Here is a 24,628-nt window from a genome sequence, read left to right as displayed (position 1 = left end):
CGCACAGACAGGGGCCAGTCAGGCTGACAGGATGCAGGGTCAATCAGGATCCAGCAATTTCACAAGGTACATACTCAGTGGTCTGACTAAGACTGGTCGGATGAAGAACAAGACAGTTGACATGGAAAACTGTGTATGTCCTGTGTTTTGGAAAGTGACACATAAACCCAAGGGCTGTGTTACACGGCTTATTTTTCTAGCAATGCATAACAGTGTAATCGACAAAATGGCAGTTTCTGGTGTTCCCAGCATCTGCAATTGCAGTGCATGTTCAAATGGGTGGTCTGCATGGAGGTGCTCATAGGTGTGTGCTGCATCAGTTTCTCACAAGTCCTGTAGGTGAGATTTGAGTTCAAATGGCCAACAATACCTTTCACATGGGAAGCAATCTACAGCTGATAACAGGGCTTAGAAACTACAAGCCAGTGCATTATTTGACCTGACGTCCATACAGTCAGATGTACTAAGACTATGGCATACCATACGAAAGGGTGAAGCACACTGGTTTACTATTGTTAGTCTGTGTGTGTGTAGAGGAGGGAATATCTGGGTACACATATTACCATTCCAGGGACCTCTTAAGACAGGTGGGGTGAGACCAGGAGCATGGGTGTGTCAGGAGTTAGAACATAGGCTGACATGTAAATGGAATGTCATGTGCGCAATGCTTGTCATAGGTGTGGCACTTTTGCTGTCTATGTTCTGCTTATATGGAACTCTAGTCACAGATAGTCCTTGCAAAGATAGGTGCTGTACGACTTACTGCTGTCAAGGGTCTGGTCATACATTCCTGTTACCAATGCAATAGCACATCCACTGACTCATGTATGTGGCATTTTTTTCCCTTATTGACTGATGGTGTCTTAGTTGTGTGCCATATGCTGCGATGAACCATGTTGCCAACATGTATATGTGAAATAGGTGTGGTCCTCTGCTTTTGCCCTTCAAAGGTGAAATGTACAGGATATGTGTCATTTACAGTGTGTGTGTATGTGACTATTGTATAATACGCATCACAATTGCTTTGGAATTTTCTGTGTCCTGATCGGTATGTCAGCAATGCTCCATGAGACTACACTCTTATTCTGATAGTTAGAGATAAAGGTGAGCAAAAATGATTAGCCAGACCATGATATGGTGATTATTATTGGTGTTTATTTACATATGTTGCTATGGTCAGTTGTTTCAAAAGAAATTGTTCACAATATATCGGCGCCTACGCAATCCAGCAGCTGTGTTTTGTTGTTCCCCTCATGTTGCTGGCCAGCATCCTCCTCTTCCTCCTTTTCAGGCATTTGTGGCTCTGGTTCTAATAGGGGAATGTTCCTTCGTACACAAATGTTGTGCAGGATGGCACATGTTAAAATGATCTGCAGATCATTTCTGGTGAATATAGGAGGCTGCCACCAGTGATGTCAAGGCACCTGAATCTCGACTTGAAGATGCCAAAGGTCCTCTCGACTATGGTGCGTGACCTCCTATGTGCCTCATTTTAGGCACGCTCTGCTGCAGTGCTTGGGTTGCCAAATGGTGTCACAATCCATGGCTGAATCCCATACCCCTAATCAGCTGAAAGAGAAAATTATTGTGATCATGTTGATGTATCTTGCCCCATTCATATCACCTTGCATGGCAGCAGTTGTGTTGTTTGTGGCTCTTTTGTGTTATTATGTTGATTCCTAGGCTTCTAGGATGTATCATCTGCATTGGGTTGTTTCCTTGGCTGAACGAGTGTTTGCCTGCTGACTGGTTGTCAGCAGTATGTTTTGGGATTTGTAGTACAGTGTGCATTCCCTAGCATTGTGACTTGTGATACAGGTCTCCCTGTGTCTTCACTGGGGGTGACATGATAGTTCCATACACAGACTCAATTTGACAGTGGTGGTAACATGTAAGCATCTATGTACCCTGGACATCTCATACTTTTAGACATATGCAATGGATTAATTTTAACATCAGCGAGATGCTTACATTTTGCAAGGTGACAATGAGCCAAACCTCTCCATAAGTTGTGATCATTGACGTCTTGACATTAGACTGTACACTGATTTCAGATGTGTGACATATTCACTGCAGACCTATCAAACATGCTTAGCGGTGTCACAACTTCAGTGTGTTCCTGTCCACATGTCGATGTCGTGGTGTATGTGTTATTTGTCCTAGAGGGTTGCTGTGCAGTGTGTATATAAGTAGGTTTCTGTACTTACCAACAAGTAGTCCATTGCCATATTGTCCATCCTGGAAGTGTTGATTGATGGTACAGTGACGGAATATGAATGAGTCATGTACACTCCCAGGATACTTTGCCACGATATTGGTGATCAATCCTTGGTGATCCACAATAGCCTGCACATTGATGGAGTGTGTGTGCTTCCTGTTGCGGTGTATGTGTTCAGTTGCAGCAGGTGGCACAAGGCGTACATGTGTGCAGTCAATGGCACCAAGGACGTGTGGGAATCCATTAATGAGGTAAAACCCCTGTCTTGTTTCCTGCTGCTTCTGCTGTGTGGTTGGGAAGCAGATGTGGCGGGGTGTGAGTCCGATGATGGCATCCAGTACTTTGGGCAAGAAGGCGGAGAATGATGGCTGTGATATCCCAGCAACCAGGGCGCCAGTGGTTTGAAAGGAGCCACTTGCCAACATGTGTAGTACAGCTAGCAGCTTGGTTTCTGTTGGGATGGTGCGGGGAGTCAGCAAGCTGGGTGTCAACTGTGGCTCAATTTTGCACAGCAGCTGCTGAATGGCTTGCCAGTTCAACCTGTACCTCTGGATGATGTCATGTTCCCTGAGGCCATGAAGGGTTGTCCTGGTACGGAATATCCTCTCCTGCCTTCTGCGTTGCCTTTGGGGTCCCTGCTGGTGTTGTGGTAGCTGCTGTTGTTGCTGTGCTCCGCGTCTGCGTGCACGCTGGATGAGAAGCACCTCCATGTCTCCCTTTTGCTGCTCTGCTGTTGCTTCTGTATGTTCTGATTAAATACAGGTGTGTTTGCCCCATTTAAACGCCTGCCCTGACCCAGGTGTTAATTTTTGATGCAAATCGGGCAGTGCGGAAGCATAAATATGACGCACGGGCGTTTAAGTCATTTTTTGGACGGGAATGCCTACCTTGCATATGAATAACGCAAGATGGTTTCCCGCATCCAGAAAATGACGCACACGGCGGGATTTTGACGGCCACGGGCTCAGACGTCAAAGTTTAAATATGGGGCAAGGTTTGCGCCGAGTGTGTGTCAAAATGTTTGACGCACATTTGGCACAGAGAGAGTATAAATATGCCCCTTAGTCTTAAGTGCTCCTGTCATTAAGGTCAATGCCCCCTGTAGGAATGGGAAAATGAGAACTGAAACAAATGTTAGCAGACTTGGGTTCATTGCTCACAGTGAGTGACACCTGGTGAGAGTTTGCTGGCACTCTTCAAGAGCAGATCTCTTATGATTACCTGGCATACGGGATGGGGACTAGGTTGTTTCTGCACTTAACGTGAATGCTTTTCTGTGTTTTTGTAATGCAATGGTAGGACAACAGAAGAGAAGCCACAGCCTATAAGGCACAATACTGACTTTTGGTTAGGTCTTGAGATTTACAAATACAAGGATAAATATATAGATATCTCACAAAGTAGTTAGTAGATCCGCAGAGATACTCGCATGAACATTGCGGTGCTCTGAAAGAGACAGTAAGGCATCCTGCATATTTTTACATATTTACCTAATAAATTAATGATGATTAAGATAAATGTATTTCATGGTAAGCCAGGAGCACAAAAAATGGACCAAAGAAGACCTACACTCATGCACATGTGTCTTCATAACTCAAACCTAAAGAGAGGTACCTGACACAATCTCAAAGCGCATTGCAGTGTCATTGGAGTCTCTGTCCTTGCAATGTAGCTTGAAGCTGTTAATGTTCATCCCAGCGGTGACGTTGTCAAGTATGATCGCACTGTAGGAAGATGGTAGGCACACCGGTGCTTCGTCATTCTCCTCTTTGATGTTAACTTTTACCTGATGAGAAATAATCAGATGTGTTGTTCATTTATGCACAGGCATTGTGATGCAGAACAATGCATGGGATAAAATTATAGAAGCAAAGATATATACATTAGGAAAATAATATACACATGGCCTTCTTACAAGCATAAGTCAAAGAACTCAAAATGTCCAACTCTAATGTGCATGGCCTCTTGTTGTTGTGAGGCAGGAAGTACACAGCAGTGGCTCCTCCACTATGGCTGGGAGCCTGTGCCTGCAGTGGACACAGAGGAGTGGCGCTGCAGCAGCGGGGAATCAGGTAAGTGTTTTTTTTATTTTTATTTAATGTTTCTGTTTGTCGTCGTCCCCCAATTCCACCCCTGCCATGTGCAGCCATGCCCCTTTTCCTCTCAGTGAGCCGCTCCTGGATGTACATCTGGTTGCCTTGTCCTTATAAGCATTTATACTTTGTACCAAATATAGGAGAAAGCAAATAGCAGGCCATTTTGAAAATGAAAGGGAAAGAACAATTTCAAGCAAAATAAACCTTTTTTTTTGGTACGCCATATAGCATCATACGTAGGAACACAGAACTTAATAGCCATGGTGACCATTATATAGACAGCCAGAGAGGAAACTAAAATCAGACCTGGCAAAAATGTTCAAAGGAGTTTATCATTATAAAAGGCCATGACTAGAATGAGGCTAACTAGGCAAAGTTCAGTCACAATAACCCATCCTTCTACGGAAGCAACCCATCCATCTCCCAAAGCAGCTTCCTAGACTGCAGCCTACCAAGACTTTTTTAAATATTTACTTAAAGGAAGCTAAAACATCAAGGAGGATGAGTATGAATAGTTTTTGTTTGAATTAATGTTGGGCAGGGTGTCATCGAAAACCAAAATAAAGGCAGTAGCATTGTAAAGTTTGAACCAGGGAAATGATTGGCACAGATGCAGGATATTGCTTGTTACTTGGAATGTGCAGAGATTGGTACCTACTTTATCCAGGATCCTAGTTAGAGGGTTGGGGGGTCAATCGATTCTTGAGACAGGGATAGAATACTGCATTTGAACAGTGAGGTCATTGAACTAGAGGTAAGTAGGGCACTGATGAAATGATTGAGTGACAGTGCATATGGTAATACCAGTTCATCTTACTAGGAGAGCAGAGCATGGGTTTTCAGCGATACCGCCTGTGTGCAGTAGCAGATAGGGAGATTACCTTGTTACACCAATATGGTCCTAGGAGATGATCTCTTAGGTTGCATGTTAGAATAATGTCTTACAGAAATATTGTTTCCAAAATATTGTTTACAAAAATATTGCCAAGCTAGCTGTTGATTTTCTATTGTTAATTCCAATAGGAGGATAGTTTTGCAATTGATATTTAAGACAGGATATTTCTTTCAGGCAATATTTTGGTCACAATATTCTTGTACGATACCGGTCAAAATAATCTAATCACTGAGTTAAGCGTGTGATAACATCATAGTGATAATGAAAGAGGTAGAAATAAACTCTGCAGCCTCCAGGACTTCCAATAAATTCAAGCAAAAACATGACAATTTAAAGATAAACAGAGGAAATTGAACAAGAGGTGCATTTTGAACGGGACTCAACTAGACTGACTATGATGGAAGATTTGGAAAGTAAATGACAGCAACAGAAGCAAAGCCAAAAGGTCTCACTATTTTAAAAAAAAGCAATAAAATTCACATTTGGATAATGTTCAATAGCTGGATTTCACACTTCCCCAACGCACACTGGAATACTGCAGGAAATTACGAGAGTCCCCTTGAGTTACAAACAAGTGCTTCCTGAAAGAGGTTGCAATACCTCAAACCCTTACTGGTGATCAAATAGACATAATTGCTGCTTTTCACAAACCACCATATGGGGTCGGAAGTGTACATACCGCATAGGTGAAGGTAGATAGGTATGGCAGATTAAGCATGGTATGCATGGTGAGTAGGTTAGGTATGGTTGGTATATATCGCAGGCAGATAGTTGAGATGAGTAGGTGTGGTATGTGTGGTAGATTTGGTGTAGTAGGTAAGCATGTAGAAACAATAGTTTGATATGATTAGGTGTAGTGAGACATGTTAGATATGGTAAGTAGGCATGGTAGGCTAGCTACGAGAGATAGGTTAGCTAAATTAGGTTAAGAATGGTAGGTTTGTAGGCTAGCTATGGTAGATAGATGAGATGAAGTAGGTTCAGAGTGTTAGATATGGTAGGTAACTAGGTACAAAGATATACTTTAGGTATGTTAAATTAGGTATGATAGGTTAGGTATGGTAAGTATGTAACATAGGTATGGAAAGTATTGTAGGCTAGTTTTGATACGCAGGGTAAGTTAGGTGACGTAGGTTAAAAAGGGTAGGTATGGTAGGTAGATTTGATAGTTAGGCATTGTAGAGATGTTTGGTAGGTATGGTAGGTAGTTATTACAAGTTAGGTATGGTAGATAGATATGATGCATAGGTTGTAGTAGGTTAGGTATGTTAAGCAGGTCTGGCTAATTGATTTTATGTTTTAGATGTGGTAGGATGGTATGTATGGTAGGCATAATACCTTATGTCTGGCAGGTAGTTAGGTGTGATAGGGAGGTATGGTCAGTTAGGCATGCTAAATTATGCTATATTAGGTATGATAGATACAGTAGGTAGGCATGGTAGATTAGGTGTAGAAGGTATGGTATGGCAGGTTATGTATAAGAGAACATACTATTTTCTGTGTTTAAAGTTTGAGCTATTAAAGCATTTTCTAGAATTCTTCTTTAACAATCATAGCATTGTTAATGAGAAGCACAAGCAAATGACGATAAAGTAAAGTACACATTTTTGCTTATAAAGGAGTATATATTTTATTTGAATTTGCAGCATGAAATATTAAAAAGCTGGTCATATAGGAAAAAATGTGTTATTAATATAATTGCATGCAGGGTATTAATAGTAATAGTAGTAATAGTAGTAGTAGCAATGGTAGTGTAGCAGTGTATTAGCACTAGTAGTTGCAGCAGCAGTAGTAGTACTGGTAATAATAATACTAATAATAATACTAACAATAATAATACATTATTTTAAAAGGGACTCTTTGCTGAATATATTTCATAGCCAAAGCTATCCTCAAAGAAGAGTGTATGAAGTCAAGAGAGAAGATGAAGTTTGTGCACAAAGTGGTGAACTTAAAAGCAATAAAGAGCAAAATATTGCATAGAGTATATTTTTGACAAAGGATAAGTCATTTTGCTCCTCTTTAGGAAGGCCTGTGAACCCACACCTCTATTTTGTCTGTAAAATGGTGTATATACAACAACATCCTAACAGCAAACAAAAACAAATGAACATGTAAGAGTGATTAGTAAAAACCACAATGCCTTTTTCATCACAAGCTTAGGGTTAGAAATTAGGTTAAAAACTTGGGAGGGGGTGACCCCTACCAAATTAATAAACACAATCTCTTTATTTCAAAAGTTACTTCTGAGAAAATCTCTGTTCATTCCTGATACGTAGGACACAAACAGCAGGCAATATCCAGACAGGTCCATATGAAATTCAAGCAGTACTAACAATTTTAAAATAAAGAACACAACATAATAAAATTTCCCAAACCAATTTTGAAAAATAGTAACCAATGTAATGGGCAGAAAGATGCCAAGTTAATTGAAATAGGTTAATCAAACCCAGAAATATGCTTTTTAATGTTTTAAGGCAAGCAGCGCTAAGAAATAGTGAAGCGCAAAACAGAAGTCACTGCTCACAGTTGGCCAGGACCTGGGCATGATTTCAGGCCAACTGCAGTGAAGCAGAGTTTGTAGTCACCAAGCGGGCCCCAAAAGGTCAAAATGTTTACCTTCAGACTTATTCTCTAAAATCTTCCGTTCGGGAAAGTTTCAAGGCTGTGGTAGGGGAGTGTTAGACCTGACAGCCGTGGGGTGGTCACCCCTAACTTTTTGCCTGCCTCCCTCCACTTTTTGGACACAGTTTTTGCTGGCTTCAAGACTCTGCGCACTTTAACACTGCTAACCAGTGCTAAAGTGCATATGCTCTCTCCCTTTAAACATAGTAACATTGGATCATACCCAATTGGACTATTTAATTTACTTGTAAGTCCCTAGTAGAGTGCATTATGTGTGCCCAGGGCCTATACATTAAATGCTACTAGTGGGCCTGCAGCACTGATTGTGCCGCCCATTGAAGTAGTCCCTTAACCTTTTCTCAGGCCTGCCATTGAAAGGCCTGTGTGTGCAGTTTCACTGCCAATTCGACTTGGCATTTAATAGTACTTGCCAAGCCTAAAACGCACCTTTTTCAACATATAAGACACCCCTAAAATATGCCCTAGGTTACCCATAGGGCAGGGTGCTATGTAGGCAAAAGGCAGGACATGTACCTGTGTAGTTTACATGTCCTCGTAGTGTAAAACTTCAAATTCGTTTTTACACTGCTGTGAGGCCTGCTCCATTCATATGCTAACATTGGGCTGCCCTCGTACATTGTTCGAGTGGTAGCTGCTGATCTGGAAGAAGTAGGAAGGTCATATTTAGTATGGCCAGAATGGTGATATAAAATCCTGCTGACTGGTGAAGTTGGATTCAATATTACTATTTTAGAAATGCCACTTTTAGAAAGTGAGCATTTCTCTGCAATTAAATCTTTCTGTGCCTTACAATCCACGTCTGGCTGGGTTTAGCTGACAGGTCCTTGTGCATTCACTTAGACAAACACCAAACACAGGATACTCAACCTCACTTGCATACATCTGCATTTTGAATTGGTCTTCCTAGGCTAGGAGTGTGGAGGGCCTGCTCTCACACAAAGGACTGCCACACCCCCCTACTGGGACTTTGGTAGACAGGATTGAACTGAAAGGGGACCTGGTGCACTTCTAAGCCACTCTTTGAAGTCTCCCCCACTTCAAAGGCACATTTGGGTATATAAATAGGGTCTCTGCCCTACCAACTCAGACACTTCCTAGAGAAGAAACGTATAAACAGAACCTGCATCCTCCCAAAAAGAATTGCCTCGCTGCCCAAAGGACTCACCTGACTGCTTTCTGTGAAGAACTGCTCCCTTGCTGTTGCCCTGCTGCCTTGCTGCTCTCTGGCTGAGGTGAAGAAGTGCTCTCCAAGGGCTTGGATAGAGCTTGCCTCCTGTTCCCTGAAATCTCAGGACCAAAAAGACTTCGGGGGTCATCACAACATTGGCGGTAAAAGCCGCTTACCGCCGTGCAGAAGACCGCCAATACAACGCCGCGGCCGCGGAATTCTGCCACAGCTATTATGACACACATCTCGGAATCTGCCGAAATACAGACACCCACACAAGTCCGCCACACCAAAGGTCAGTGTTAAACAAAACAAAACCTCCACCTCCACGCCAACAGAAACACGCCCATGCTATTACGACCCACGAATCCACGCGGCGGTCTTTCTACCGCGGTATTCCATTGGCGGTACACACCGCCGCACTCAAAATACACACACATCTCCAAAACACCACCACATTGGACAATTCAAAATACACACACCTGATACACATACAAACACCACTCCCACACACCTAACACAATATAAAACACACACCCACATCACCCACAAACACCTACGACCAAAACTTTGTCACAAAGGCCAGAGAGACAGCAGAGAATAGACAATCCCACCACACAGAGGCACACAACACCATCACCCACACAACATCCACCCACAAAACACCACACACCACTACACATCACCACACACATCAACACTGACACCGCCCCACACATCACACACACCACCCCATGTCACGCCAAAGACACCCCCGCTTTTCCGAGGAGGAGCTCCGGGTCAAGGTGGAGGAAATCCTACGGGTAGAGCCACAGCTATTTGGCTCACAGGTGCAGCACACATCCATAGCCAGGAAGATGGAGCTATGGTGAAGAATCGTGGACAGGGTCAACGCTGTGGGACAGCATCCAAGAAATCGGGAGGACATCAGGAAGAGGTGGAACGACCTACGGGGGAAGGTGCGTTCAGCGGTCTCCAGGCACAACATCGCGGTTCAGCGGACTGGCGGCAGACCCCCACCTCCTCCCCCACAACTAACAACATGGGAGGAGCAAGTCTTGACCATCATGCATCCTGAGGGCCTCGGAGGAGTCGGTGGAGGAATGGACACTGGTAAGTCAAATCCTAACTATCATATCCCCCACCCTACCTGCATGCTATCACACACCCCCACCCTCACCCCCTCCCCTATCACCCAAACTCCTCACTAATGTACTAAGAACACAAACCACACATTCCAACACCAAGCCCTGCATGACACAACTAAGCATGGACACCCATCACTAAAGCATGCTCACTGCACATACCCATAACAACCCCTAACCATCATCACACAAGCACCCACACAGGAATGCTTGCACTGGGGTACACGCACACCCACCCATTGCACACCATGACACACACACATGCAATAATCATGCTCTTATGCCCCTGCAGGATCACGAAGGACCGTCACCACACCGGAGGGTCCAGACAACTCCCCTCCACCCACAGAAGAGGCCCACAGTGACGATAGCAGCTCTGCCCTACTGGATCCTGATGACCAGCCCGGACCATCGTGGGCCTCGGGACAGTCGGTTCCCCTTGCACAGGCACAGCCCAACACTGACCTTCAACCCTCTGGTAACACCAGCACAGCACCCACCCAGCGGGCCCAAACCTCCGTACCCAGGACAGGTCAATCAGCTGTGTGTCCACCACTACAGGGAACCCAGGTTAACCCACCACCCCAACAACAACAGGGACCTGGGGGCAGTGGTAGTGGGCACACGGTCCAGGGGACGGAGGCACAGGAACACAGGGGAACTGGGAGGGCTGCTGTGCGACAGGGGGCGGACAGGCCAAGGGAACCCACTCTCCACGAGGCCCTCTCCTCCATCATGGGAGCATACCACCACTCCCAGGAGACGATGGCGACGGTCCTGGTCAAGTTTCAGGAGACCCAGCGCCTGCAGGAGGACCAATATTTGGGGTTCAGGGAGGAGCTCAGGACCATCAGCTCCGCCTTGGGCACCATCGTAGGGGTGCTGAAGGACATACAGCAGACCTTGAGGGACACTGTGGCACTCCAAGGGGCCCCTGACACTAGCATGGACGATGAACTGCCCACCACCTCCGCCGGCGCTAGTGGACAGGACGCCCCGCCACAGGACCACCACACCAGCACCCCACCCCCTGCAGACGGACAACCACCACGCAAGCGGTCGCTGAGATCCAGGAGCAGGACAGAGCAAGATGGCAAGACCCCCGCCAGGAAATGAGACCACCCTGATTGTCCTCCCACTGTCCCACTTTGTTACCCTGTCCATACTTAAACTGCCCCAGCTCCACTTCCTATGCCCATATGGGCAGTGCACCTGTGAGACTAATAGACTGGACTCCGCCATGGACATTCCTCCACCATCACCCATCACCATTTTACAACCCCCCTCCATTTTTGAGCACTTAAATAAACACCCTTGAACCACAAAACAATGTTGAGTCAGTGTATGATTTGGTCAAATGTATTATCAATGAGTGTCAAAATGCGTTTCTAGTTGTAAAGGCAACATACCTATGTCACACATCACAAGTCCTTGAAGGATGCATGCAGATGACACACGTTAGTAAGCACACCTGTGAAACCGTAATGGAAAGGAACAACTCAGTTACCAAATAATCCTATGAAATTACACACAGGATAGAGGAAGACGTGTGAGAGTGAATGTAATGGTAAAAATGAAAATGTTCTCACCTGTGTGTCACTGGAAATATTGCTGTATGACTGACTCCCTGTTGTCGTTGTCTTCTTCCTCAGCTACCTCCTCATCACTGTCCACAGGCTCCACAGGCTCCACAGCTGCCACAACACCGTCATCTGGACCATCCTCCTGCAGAAAAGGCACCTGGCGTCGCAATGCAAGACTGTGAAGCATAGAGCAGGCGATGATGATCTGGCACACCTTTTTCGGTGAGTAGAATAGGGAACCACCTGTAATATGGAGGCACCTGAACCTGGCCTTCAGGAGGCCGAAGGTGCGTTCGATCACCCCCCTACTCCGCCCATGGGCCTCATTGTACCGTTCCTCTGCCCTGGTCCTGGGATTCCTCACTGGGGTCAATAGCCAGGACAGGTTGGGGTATCCAGAGTCTCCTAATAGCCACACACGGTGCCTCTGGAGTTGACCCATCATATCAGGGATGCTGCTATTCCGCAGGATGAAGGCGTCATGCACCGAGCCAGGAAACATAGCTTTTACCTGAGAGATGTACTGGTCTGCCAAGCATACCATCTGTACATTCATGGAATGATAACTCTTCCGGTTCCTGTACACCTGTTCACTCCTGTGGGGGGGGACCAGAGCTACATGAGTCCCATCAATAGCACATATGATGTTGGGGATATGTCCAAGGGCATAGAAGTCACCTTTCACTGTAGCCAAATCTTCCACCTCAGGGAAAATTATGTATCTCCTTACGTGTTTCAGCAGGGCAGACAACACTCTGGACAGCACGTTGGAAAACATAGGCTGGGACATACCTGATGCCATTGCCACTGTTGTCTGAAAAGAGCCACTTGCAAGGAAATGGAGCACTGACAGCACCTGCACATCAGGGGGGATTCCAGTGGGATGGCGGATTGGTGACATAAGGTCTGGCTCCAACTGGGTACATAGTTCATGGATAGTGGCACGGTCAAACCTGTAGGTGATGATTAAATGTCGCTCCTCCATTGTCAACAGGTCCACCAGCGGTCGGTACACCGGAGGATTCCGCCATCTTCTCAATTGTCCCAAATGACGGTGCCTAGGAAGGACAACAGCGACCACAGAGTCAACTTTTTTCCAGGTATGTACCCACAGTTACACAGAACACGACACCAAACACAAAACCCTTCCAGTATGTGTGTTGAGTGTAGGTCTAGCTATGTGTGACGCAGAAGTAAATGAAGCCATGTGGGCCCCTGAAATGGCGGCTGCCTGACCTCTAAACTGGGACAATGGGATTGTGGGGTAACTGCGTTGCGGTCGTAGACCGCGGCGCAATGCTGCATTGGTTAACATTGGACCCTATGGGTCCCAGGAGCCAATGAACAAGTGCACCGCCATTTTCTATCTGTTCAATCACTAGATACCTGATCTTCGACAGGAGAGGACCTACACTGCAAGTGCTGCTGTGACCTCGGTCTGGAAGCAACGATGGCTGCTGCATCTGGGGAAAGGGCCCCTGCCTTCACTGCTCAGGAGTTGGAGAAACTAGTAGACGGGGTCCTCCCCCAGTACACGCTACTCTACGGTCCTCCAGACCAACAGGTTAGTACACAGGTAGCACGTTGTGTGGGCTAGGCCTGGGTGGAGAGGGCTGGTTGTAAGAGGGAAGGGGGCAGAGTTCAGGGAACATTAATGCATGTGAATGAATGTGCCACATGGCTAGGGTAGGGAGGGGGGACACTCACATCGACGGTGCAGTTGGTAATGACTTCTCTTCTTCCCTTGTGCATGTCATGTAGGTCAGCGCCTACCAGAAGAAGGACATTTGGCGTGCCATCGCCAAGGACGTCCAGACCCTGGGGGTCCACCAGGGACGGGGCACCCACTGCCTGAAAAGATGGGAGGACATTCGCCGCTGGAGCAAGAAGACGGCGGAGGCTCAGCTGGGGATGGCCTCCCAACGTGGGAGGGTTGCCCGTTGCACCATGACCCCCCTGATGTTCCGGATCCTGGCGGTGGCCTACCCGGAGTTGGATGGGCGCTTGAGGGCATCACAGCAGACATAAGGGGGTGAGTACAACCTCATTCTGGGTACTTGGCGCGCAGTGGAGGGGCTGGCTGAGGGAGGAGGGCTGTGGGTGTACCTAGGCCAGGCAGAAATACGTAGGCTAGCCCCCTCCGTAATGCAGGCCATGTGGCACTCTACCCAACCGCAGTAGAGTGCCAAGTACAGGTATACATGCCCCTGTGGCATCCATGTGTGCAGATGTCCACCATAGCCATGTAGGCCAGATCCCAGAAATTGCATCTGTAGAGGCCAGGAGCACAGCGTAGTGCAGGGGGTTGCTGTGTCTGTATTGTCCGCCAACGGTAGCGGTATGCCATGCACTCAACCTGTCTTTCTTCTGTCTCCCCCCTCCCCTTTTTGTGCTCTTCCTGTTCTTTTGTGCATCAGCATCATCAGGCGGAGGTACAGTGGCACCGGAGCACGAGGGAGCTGCATCCCACATGGCCATGGAGGGCCACACCAGTGGGACGGAGGGCGAGGGGAGCTTCACGTCGGCCACCGGATCACCAACCAGCGACACGGACTCCTAGCATCCCCTCAGCATTCGCCCCGTGCCCGCTCACCCAGGAGGGTGGGCATCACCTTTGCCCCAGGCACCTCAGGCCCTGCCCCAGTCACCCCTGCTGCCCTCAGTGAGGAGGCCATTGACCTCCTCAGGTCACTCACTGTTGGGCAGTCTACCATTGTGAATGCCATCGAGGGTGTAGAAAGGGAGTTGCAACACGGTAATGCATTCCTGGAGGGCATTCATTCTGGTCAGGCTTTCCTTTAGCGAACCCTGCAATCTCTGGCCTCAGCACTGATGGCAGCCATTGTCCCTGTGTCTAGCCTCCCCCCTCCAACCTCCTCCACCTAGACCCAATCCCCTGTACCCCAGCCCATCCCAAGCACACCATCAGACCAGCATGCACACACCTCAACACACAAAAGTAGCTCAGGCAAACATAGACACCACACATCCCACAGGCACTCACACAAGCATCACACACATACGGACACAACAACATCCACTGCCTCCACTGTGTCCCCCTCCTCATTGTCTCCCTCCTCCCTCCCAGTGTCGTCTACACTCTCACCTGCATGCACTACATCTACAGGCACCAGGACTCGCACCAGAACACCCAGCACCACACCCCGCTCACCTGCAATCACCACCTCCACTCCCATTTACACGTCCCCTGTGTCCTCTCCCAGTGTGTCTATGACGCCCCCTCCCAAAGTACACAAACGCGGGCACCCACACACCCAACATCCATCCACCTCACGACAGCCTCCAGTACCTGCACCTGCACCCAAAACACCTAAAGTGACACCTCCTACAACCACCTCTTCTTCCTCCACTCCCAGACACCCTCCAGCTACCCATCCCAGTGTTCGTCAGAAACTGTCCCCCTGCACAGTTGACCTTTTTGCCCCCACCTCCCCTCCAATTCATCAGTCCCTTCATAGCGCCTCAGCCAAAAAGCCTCCAGTACCAGTGGTGCGTGTCCAAGGTGTGTGGAGTGCACCGGCCACCAGGGCAGGCAGTGTGACACGGAGCAAAGGCACTGCCAGTCCACCCCCTGTAAAGGCTCTGAAGTTGGAAAGTGGCCGACGGGACCGTGTGAAGACTCCTGGAGGCAAAACAACTCACAGGGGTCCCAGGGGGATTGCAGAGTCAGCTGTGACTCCTCCAAAGGTGGGTAAGGGCCTGAAGAAGTCTGCACAGCCTGGTGTGAGCATCACGGCGGAGAAGGGCGGCATCCTTCCCGGCGGCCGGGACGCCACCGCCACCACCGTCGTCACTGGTCAGGAGACCGAAGTCAGTGCCCAGGAGGGCCCAAGTATCGTCACTGGTCAGGAGTCCACCGCCACCGCCAGAGTCATTGCCCAGGAGGGCACGAGTATTGTCACTGGTCAGGAGACCACCGCCAGAGTCATTGCCCAGGAGGGCACGAGTATCGTCACTGGTCAGGAGATCACCGCCAGAGTCAGTGCCCAGGAGGGCCCAAGTATCGTCACTGGTCAGGAGACCACCGCCAGATTCATTGCCCAGGAGGGCCCCGGCAGCCACAGCCCCGCTGGGCAATGAGGGACCGTCATGCCACACACCAATGCCCCATGCCACACACCAATGCCCAGTCCAGAGAACGTCATGCCACACACCAATGCCCAGTCCAGAGACCGCCATGGCAAAGCACCGCTGAACAGTCCAGGACCGCCATGGCAAAGCACCGCTGAACAGTTCAGAACCGCCATGGCAAAGCACCGCTGAACAGTCCAGAGACCACCATGGCAAAGCAGTGCTGAACAGTCCAGAACCGCCATGGCAAAGCACCGCTGAACAGTCCAGAGACCGCCATGGCAAAGCACCGCTGAACAGGGCATGCACCGCTGAACAGGGCAAGCACCGCTGAACAGGGCATGCACCGCTGAAGAAGGAAAAGACCGCCACATCAAGCATCGTTATCCCATGTGCAGCTGGGACAGTGACGGGACAGGAACTGTCACGGGGAGACTAATCCAGTCTGTGCACCATTCCCCCTCCAGAACCAGTGGAGAGATCCATCCACTCTGTCTGTCCTTCACAGGATGAAGCACTCTGGGCACCAGTCCCCCTCCAGAACCAGTGGAGGCTATTATCTACTTGAGAGACTGTGGCTTTGCACTCCCCAGGATGGTCCAGTGGGCAACCCACCCACTGTAGAGACTTGAGAGACTGTGCCTTTGCACTCCCCAGGATGGTCCAGTGGGCAACCCACCCACTGTAGAGACTTGAGAGACTGTGGCTTTGTACTCCCCAGGATTGTCCAGTGGGCAACCCACCCACTGTAGAGACTTGAGAGACTGTGGCTTTGCACTCCCCAGGATGGTCCAGTGGGCAACCCACCCACTGTAGAGACTTGAGAGACTGTGGCTTTGCACTCCCCAGGATACATCAATGGGCATGGAGCCCCGTCGTGGATCTGGCTTTGCACTCATCCGGCTGAGGTGCCCCCCCTTTCCTTCCCCCTGAGCTGCCTGTTGTATTTCTCTCAGATGCCCCGGCAGTGTTCTCTCCGTTTGTGGACAGGTATCTTGTGTGGGCCTCACCCATGCATTTTTGGACTAGTAGTGCACGGACATTGATATGTGCATATCTGCACTACTTCTCGTAATGTATATACTTTTGAATGATTTTATAATATATCTGTATATATTTGAGACATGTATATTGATACATTACAATGTTTGAACTGATTTAGTTTTGTCTTTGCATTCTTCTGGGGGGGTTGTGGGTTGTTACTGTGATGTTTCTACATGCATTGGTGTGTGTGTTGTAATATGCGAGGGTGGGGGTGGGGGTGTTGCATGTGTGTCCCCCTGACTTTTGCCTCCCCTATGTCGTAGGTGCAGTACTCACCGTTGTCTTCGCCGGCGCCGACGTTGGTCTTCGTAGATGAGTAGAAATACAAGGGCCAGTAGGATTTGTAATTCCAGCTCCATGGTGTCCTCCTTCCTCGTGGGATGTGTTCAGGTGAGCGTTTTCACATTGCAGAAACTGTTTCCGCCGTGTTTTTATCCACGGTGAATCCGCCCCGGAAAAGGTGGCGGATTGGCGGGTTGTGATACTATGGGCGGTACATTGTCTTCCGCCTGTCTGTTGGTGGTGACCGCCGCGCTGCTTGTCTCTACCGCCGTGGCGGGCGGTGTGTTAAAGTAGCTGTCTTTGTTGGTGGTTTCCGCCACGGTCATGATTCCCTTTTTTTCTCCGACGGCCTGTTTGCGGTATTACCGCCGCTTTAACACCGACCGCCAGGGTTGTAATGACCCCCTTCATCTCTTCAAGAAGGACTCCTTGTGCTGCGAAACTTGACGCATAGCCTGCCAGAAATGATGCACAGCCTGCACCGCAGTGAAAATTTCACCGCACGCCGAACCGGAGCAACGCTGCGAGACTTCGCAAAGAGAAGATCGATGCAGCGCCAGCGTAACAACTGGAAATTCGATGCACGGCCCACTGGATCGACGCATAGCCAAACCGGAAAAACACAGCCCGACTTCTAGAGAGGAATCGACGCAGCGCATGGCGTGTGGTAGAAAATTCAATGCAACGCCCACCGGATCAATGCAGCTCCTGTGACTTCGTCCTGTCAGTGCAGGAAATCCATGCACAGTCCCCGGGGCGTCTGAAAACCCTGCAACCCGAAGAGGATCCACGACCAAGCAATGGAAATCGACGCACAGCCGTCCCTGCTTGGAAATTAAATGACATATTGCTGTGTGTGACCCGAGAAATCGACGCACACCCCTTTGTTTCCACGCTTCTCCTCCTCAGCGGGCCTTTGCAGAGATTTTTCATGCAAACCAGGTACTTTGTGCTTGAAAGAGACTTTGGCCCTCATTATGAACATGGCGGTCCATTCCGCACCGCCGGCGGTGGCGGTAGAAACCGCCAACAGAGGAGCGGTCCGGACCGCCAAATAATGAACCAAACAAAACTCCCGCATCCCGCACACCACCCACCGCCAGGAAAGAAGTCCCGCTGACGACGGCAGAGCCCACCCACAGGCCGTCGGAAAGGCCCAACCCGCACATCAAATTATGAACCACCATTTCGCCGCCAGTTCCGGGGTGGGAACCACCGCCACACAGAGCTAGGCAGAAAAGATACAAATAGAAGGAAACACTCACCGGAGGTCAACAAAACGTGTAGCGATAGCCATGGATAGAGAGCTGCAGATCATGCCAGCCTTGCTCCTTGCCATGTATCTACACGACCGAGACGGCCGACGAAGACGACGACGGTAAGTACTGCAACCTACAAAACAAGGGAGGAAAGGGCAAAGTTACATACTCACCCACTCCACCCACCCCACAAAGCCCCCCAACCCTTCCCAGCAGCAATAGTCAGACACCCCACACCAAGAGGGACGTACTCGACCGAAGGCCACTGCAACTTGTCCATAGGACATACAGTGGCACCACAGCCATAAATTATTCAAACAAACACCATGGTGGAACTGCGTGCAGCCCAAACACAGGCCACACAGAAACTATTCAGTAGCTCACTGAGCTAAATGATGATAACAGGGCCAATGGCCAGTCCATAAAAAGTCAATTGTCCTTGGTCACAACTGGCCACACCTGACTCCCACACGTGCTGGGTACTCCACTCCACAGGGCACCATAGGGGGATCCAGGCACCTCACGGAATAGGGGCAGGAGGGGGTGGGGATTTATGGTGGGGGTGGGACATAGACTTGCGTGAGAAGGTGGGCTTCTCCTTTGAAGGGGGTGGGGGCTTGTTGGACCTGGCTTTTTGACAGGGACATCCCCAAACTTTTTGCCTCCTTCCTCCTATTTTTTTTCTGACCTGTTGTTGTTGGCTTTTGACCTCTGAGCACTTTACCACTGCTAACCAGTGCTAAAGTGCATATGCTCTCTGTGTAAATTGTACTATTGATTGGTTTATCCATGATTGACTATTTAATTTACCTGTAAGTCCCTAGTAGAGTGCACTACATGTGCCTGGGGCATGTAGATTAAATGCTACTAGTGGGCCTGCAGCACTGGTTGTGCCACCCACCTCAGTAGCCCCTTAACCTTGTCTCAGGCCTGCCATTGCAAGGCCTGTGTGTGCAGTTTCACTGCCACTTCGACTTGGCATTTAAAAGTACTTGCCAAGCCTAGAACTCCCCTTTTTTTCTACATATAAGTCATCCCTAATGTGTGCCCTAGGTAACCCCTAGAGCAGGGTGCTGTGTAGGTAAAAGGCAGGACATGTACCTGTGTAGTTATATGTCCTGGTAGTGTAAAACTCCTAAATTCGTTTTTACACTACTGTGAGGCCTGCTCCCTTCATAGGCTAACATTGGGGCTGCCCTCATACACTGTTGAAGTGGCAGCTGCTGATCTGAAAGGAGCAGGAAGGTCATATTTAGTATGGCCAGAATGGTAATACAAAGTCCTGCTGACTGGTGAAGTCGGATTTAATATTACTATTCTAGAAATGCCACTTTTAGAAAGTGAGCATTTCTTTGCACTAAAATCTTGTTGTGCCCTTCAATCCACGTCTGGCTAGGTTTAGTTGACAGCTCCTTGTGCATTCACTCAGACACACCCCAAACACAGGGTACTCAGCCTCACTTGCATACATCTGCATTTTGAATGGGTCTTCCTGGGCTGGGAGGGTGGAGGGCCTGCCCTCACACAAAGGACTGCCACACCCCCTACTGGGACTCTGGCAGACAGGATTGAGCTGAAAGGGAACTTGGTGCATTTCTTAGAGACTCTTTGAAATCACCCCCACTTCAAAGGCACAACTTAGTATAAAACAGGGCCTCTGCCCTACCTCATCAGACACTTGCTGGAGAAGAAACCGGAACCAGAAACTACATCCTGCCAAGAAGAACTGCCTGGCTGCTCAAAGGACTCACCTGTCTGCTTTCTCCAAAGGACTGCTGTCTTGCTGTTGCCCTGCTGCCTTGCTGAACTCTTGTCTGGCTGTGAAAGTGCTCTCCAAGGGCTTGGATAGAGCTTGCCTCCTGTTCCTTGAAGTCTCAGGACCAAAAAGACTTCTGCCTTTCACGTGGACGCTCCGTGCGCCGAAAATTTCGACGCACAGCTTGTTTCGCGGCGAGAAAAACGCCGCACACCGACGCTGATCAACGCGACGCCCTCGGGACGATCGAGACTTCGACGCACAACCTCGCAAGGACAAAGCCGCCCGACTTCCAAGGAGAAATCGACGCGACGCCTACCGTGAGTGCGAAACTTTGACGCACGGCCTCGCAAGGACAACGCCGCCCGACTTCCAAGGAGAAATCGACGCGACGCCTGCCGTGAGACCAAAATTTCGACGCACGGCCTCGCAAGGACAACGCCGCCCGACTTCCAAGGAGAAATCGACGCGACGCCTACCGTGAGATCGAAACTTCGACGCGCAGCCCCGCAGAACGACGCGCAGCCGGAAAATAAGCAGGAGAATCCACGCACAGACCCGGGACATCTGGTAATCCCCGCGATCCACAAAAAGAGACTGTCTGCGCGCCGGAAAACGACGCCCGACTTCCCCGCGTGGAAAAGAACGACGCAAGTCTGTGTGTGCTGAGGAGAAATCGACGCACACACCCCTTTTTCCACGCATCTCTTCTCCTGTGGCCCTCTGAGGAGATTTCCCACCAGAAACCAGGTACTCTGTGCTTGAAAGACACTTTATTGCTTTTTAAAAGACTTAAAGACACTTAATATCACTTTTCAGTGATATCTTTACAAATTCGTATTGCAACTTTGATCGTTTTGACCTACAAGTACCCAGATAAATATTCTATATTTTTCTAAACACTGTGTGGTGTATTTTTGTGGTGTTATGCTATGGTGTTGTATGATTTATTGCACAAATGCTTTACACATTGCCTTCTAAGTTAAGCCTGACTGCTCGTGCCAAGCTACCGGAGGGTGAGCACAGGCTGATTTTGGATTGTGTGTGACTTACCCTGACTAGAGTGAGGGTTCTTGCTTGGACAGAGGGCAACCTAACTGCCAACCAAAAACCCCATTTCTAACATTGGTGATCAGCGGTGAGGATAGGACTTGTGTTTGTGCAGTGACATACAGTAGCTAAGTATTTCACTACCTACCCACAGTTGAAGGTCAACTTGATTTTTTATCTCTTTTTTGACTTTTTGGTCTCTGATGTCCTCCTGGATATACTATTGATATTTTGGACTTGGGATTTTGGTTTTTGCTGGTAAGATCCTATCAGAATGGGATCGCTTACCTACTTATTCTTTTTGCCTACTGACCACCTCACTAAGGCTGACCTAAGGAAGCTTTGCAGAGAATGTGGCCTTCCTGTAGCAAAGAGATCTACTAAAGCAGAGATGCTACATGCCTACATAGTCTGGGAGGAAGACAGATGGGCAGAGAGAGAGGCAGCAAGAAACCAAATGACTAAGTACCCCTCAGAGGAGGAGGAGGACGACTCAGATGAGGAAAGAGACCCAGTGAAAAAAGAATGGCTCATGGCTCAAGCACGGTGGATGGAAGAGCTAGATGAGTTTATTGAAAGGGCTGAGGCAGCAAGTCTCTTAGCCCTGGAAGAAGAAAAGATTGCAGCTCAAGAGCTGAGCTGTAAAGAGCTGAAACTGGAGGCCGGAAGGGCTGAGTCCAGTTCAGATGGTGGCAGCAAAAATCTTGCATCTAGTACTGCTGAAGAAGGGCACAAGCCCAGAGATGTGGTACCCAACTTGAAGAAGAGAGTTGACACACCCCAGGCGGTTCAAGGGTATGAGGTAGTTCCCGTTATGCACAGGGTCCCTGAGAAGGATTGGGGAACTGGCACAGGGAGTCATATTCCTACTGGGGGGAGGGACACTTTACTGACTCTAGCAGAGAGTGACAGAGAAAAGGGTTCCCCCCTGGTGGACGTCCTGGATATAGAGTGTAGAGACATCCCAGAAGAGTTTGGGTTGAGTGTCAGGGACAGACAGATACTGTCTCACCAGTCTCAGGAGGGTGAAGTAGAGTGCTTTTCCAAGGTTGAGTTACTGGGTGGTTGGGTGAAGGGTACTGTGGTTAATACATGTGAAGGGCAGAGTGATGTAATTGCTGGAGAGCATATGTCTGGTCCTTATTTTCCAGAGCTACGCCAACACCAGGTGGAGTGTGAGTTCTCTGACCCCAGGGAACTTACAGTGGAGGCAGACTTTTGGGTGAGTACCAGAGAGTCTGAAGAGGCATTTGGGGGTGCTCCTGAAGGGAGTGGTCTAGGTGGTTCCCGACCAAGTGAGGTGGGAGAGGATTGTAGTGTCCCAGGTAGGTCTCAGAGCCTAACCTGTACCGTAGGGCTACCTTTTGAGGGAAGCCCCGCAGTGTCAGAAGAACTTGGGGGGATGACTGTAGACAGCATCCCAACAGTTCTGGTGTCTGGCAGTACCACTCCTAGTGAGGGGGTGCAGAAGTCCAGACATAGGGTTGAGAGGGGGTGGCCGACCCCAGTGGAGGATCTTGAAAGTCAGGGGTCAGCTCTGAGAGCAGAGCCCCCCAGGAATGACCCAGGTGAAACCGTTTCTGGTTTGGGGGAAACCCAGACTCTGCCGGATGGGCAGAGGTCGGGAGACCTGCGCCAACCAAACTCTTGTGTGGCCCTTGGGGACGGGGTGTCCCTTGTGGGGGGTGAGAGTGCCCCCCAGGAAGTCCTGGCATGCCAGGCAAAGATTCAACCTCAGGGTGGTGACTCTGGGTTGGATAACCGGGTTCAGAGGTTAAACTTTGACCTGGTGGGGGGTAGATGTGCCCCCCAGAAAGTCCTGGAATGCCAGGCAATGGTTCAACCTCAGGGTGGTGACTCTGGGTTGGCTTACCAGGTGAAGAGGTCAAACTCTGACCGGGTGGGAGGTAGGTGTGCCTCCCAAGAAGTCCTGCTGTGCCAGGCAATTGTCCAACCTCAGGGTGTTGACTCTGGGTTGGATGGTCAGGTTCAGAGGTTAAACTCTGACCTGGTGGGGGGTAGGTGTGACCCCCCGAAAGTCCTGGCGTGCCAGGCAATTGCCCAACCTAAGGGTGGTGACTCTGGGTTGGCTAACCAGGTTCAGAGGTCAAACTCTGACCTGGTGGGGGGTAGGTGTGCCCCCCAGAAAGTCCTGGTATACCAGGCAATGGTTCAACCTCAGGGTGGTGACCCTGGGTTGGAGAACCAGGCTCAGAGGTTAAACTCTGACCTGGTGGGAGGTAGGTGTGCCTCCCTGAAAGTCCTGGCCTGCCAGGCAATGGTTCAACCTCAGGGTGGTGACTCTGGGTTGGATATCCCGGTTCAGAGGTTAACCTCTGACCTGGTGGGGGGTAGGTGTGCCCCCCAGAAAGCCCTGGTGTACCAGGCAGTTGTCCAACCTCAGGATGGTGACCCTAGGTTGGAGAACCAGGTTCAGAGGTTAAACTCTGACCTGGTGGAGGGTCAGTGTGCCCTCCAGGAAGTCCTGGCATGCCAGGCGATTGTTCAACTTCAGGGTGGTGACTCTGAGTTGAATGGCCCAGTTCAGAGGTTAAACTCTGACCTGGTGGAGGGTCAGGGTGCCCTCCAGAAAGTCCTGGCGTGCCAGGCAATTGTTCAACCTCAGAGTGCTGACTCTGGGTTGGATAACCGGGTTCAGAGGTTAAACTCTGACCTGGTGGGGGGTAGGTGTGCCCCCCAGAAAGTCCTGGCGTGCCAGGCAATTGTTCAACCTCAGGGCGGTGACTCTGGGTTGGATACCCAGGTTCAGAGGTTAAACTCTGACCTGGTGGGAGGTAGGTGTGCCTCCCAAGAAGCCCTGCTGTGCCAGGCAATTGTCCAACCTCAGGGTGTTGATTCTGGGTTGGATGGTCAGGTTCAGAGGTTAAACTCTGACCTGGTGGGGGGTAGGTGTGCCCCCCCGAAAGTCCTGGCGTGCCAGGCAATTGCCCAACCTCAGGGTGGTGACTCTGGGTTGGCTAACCAGGTTCAGAGGTCAAACTCTGACCTGGTGGGGGGTAGGTGTGCCCCCCAGAAAGTCCTGGTATACCAGGCAATTGTTCAACCTCAGGGCGGTGACTCTGGGTTGGATACCCAGGTTCAGAGGTTAAACTCTGACCTGGTGGGAGGTAGGTGTGCCTCCCAAGAAGCCCTGCTGTGCCAGGCAATTGTCCAACCTCAGGGTGTTGATTCTGGGTTGGATGACCAGGTTCAGAGGTTAAACTCTGACCTGGTGGGGGGTAGGTGTGCCCCCCAGAAAGTCCTGGCGTGCCAGGCAATTGCCCAACCTCAGGGTGGTGACCCTGGGTTGGGGAACCAGGCTCAGAGGTTAAACTCTGACCTGGTGGGAGGTAGGTGTGCCTCCCAGAAAGTCCTGGTGCGCCAGGCAATTGTT

At 49.5% G+C, this 24,628-nt stretch overlaps 1 protein-coding gene across 1 annotated transcript in view; it reads right to left on the bottom strand.

The window, feature by feature from the left end:
• Positions 1 to 24,628, bottom strand: part of LOC138259603 (cadherin-related family member 3-like) — a 522,653-nt gene that overhangs the window by 22,950 nt on the left and 475,075 nt on the right. The window contains exon 13 of the mRNA XM_069207439.1: positions 3,833 to 4,004. Within this exon, the coding sequence (XP_069063540.1) occupies positions 3,833 to 4,004 (172 nt within the window). The remainder of the gene's footprint in view (positions 1 to 3,832; positions 4,005 to 24,628) is intronic.

This window comes from Pleurodeles waltl, chromosome 9 (assembly GCF_031143425.1).
Source record: "Pleurodeles waltl isolate 20211129_DDA chromosome 9, aPleWal1.hap1.20221129, whole genome shotgun sequence".
Classification (NCBI taxonomy): Eukaryota; Metazoa; Chordata; class Amphibia; order Caudata; family Salamandridae; genus Pleurodeles; species Pleurodeles waltl.
This window is presented reverse-complemented; position numbering and strand designations above follow the sequence as displayed.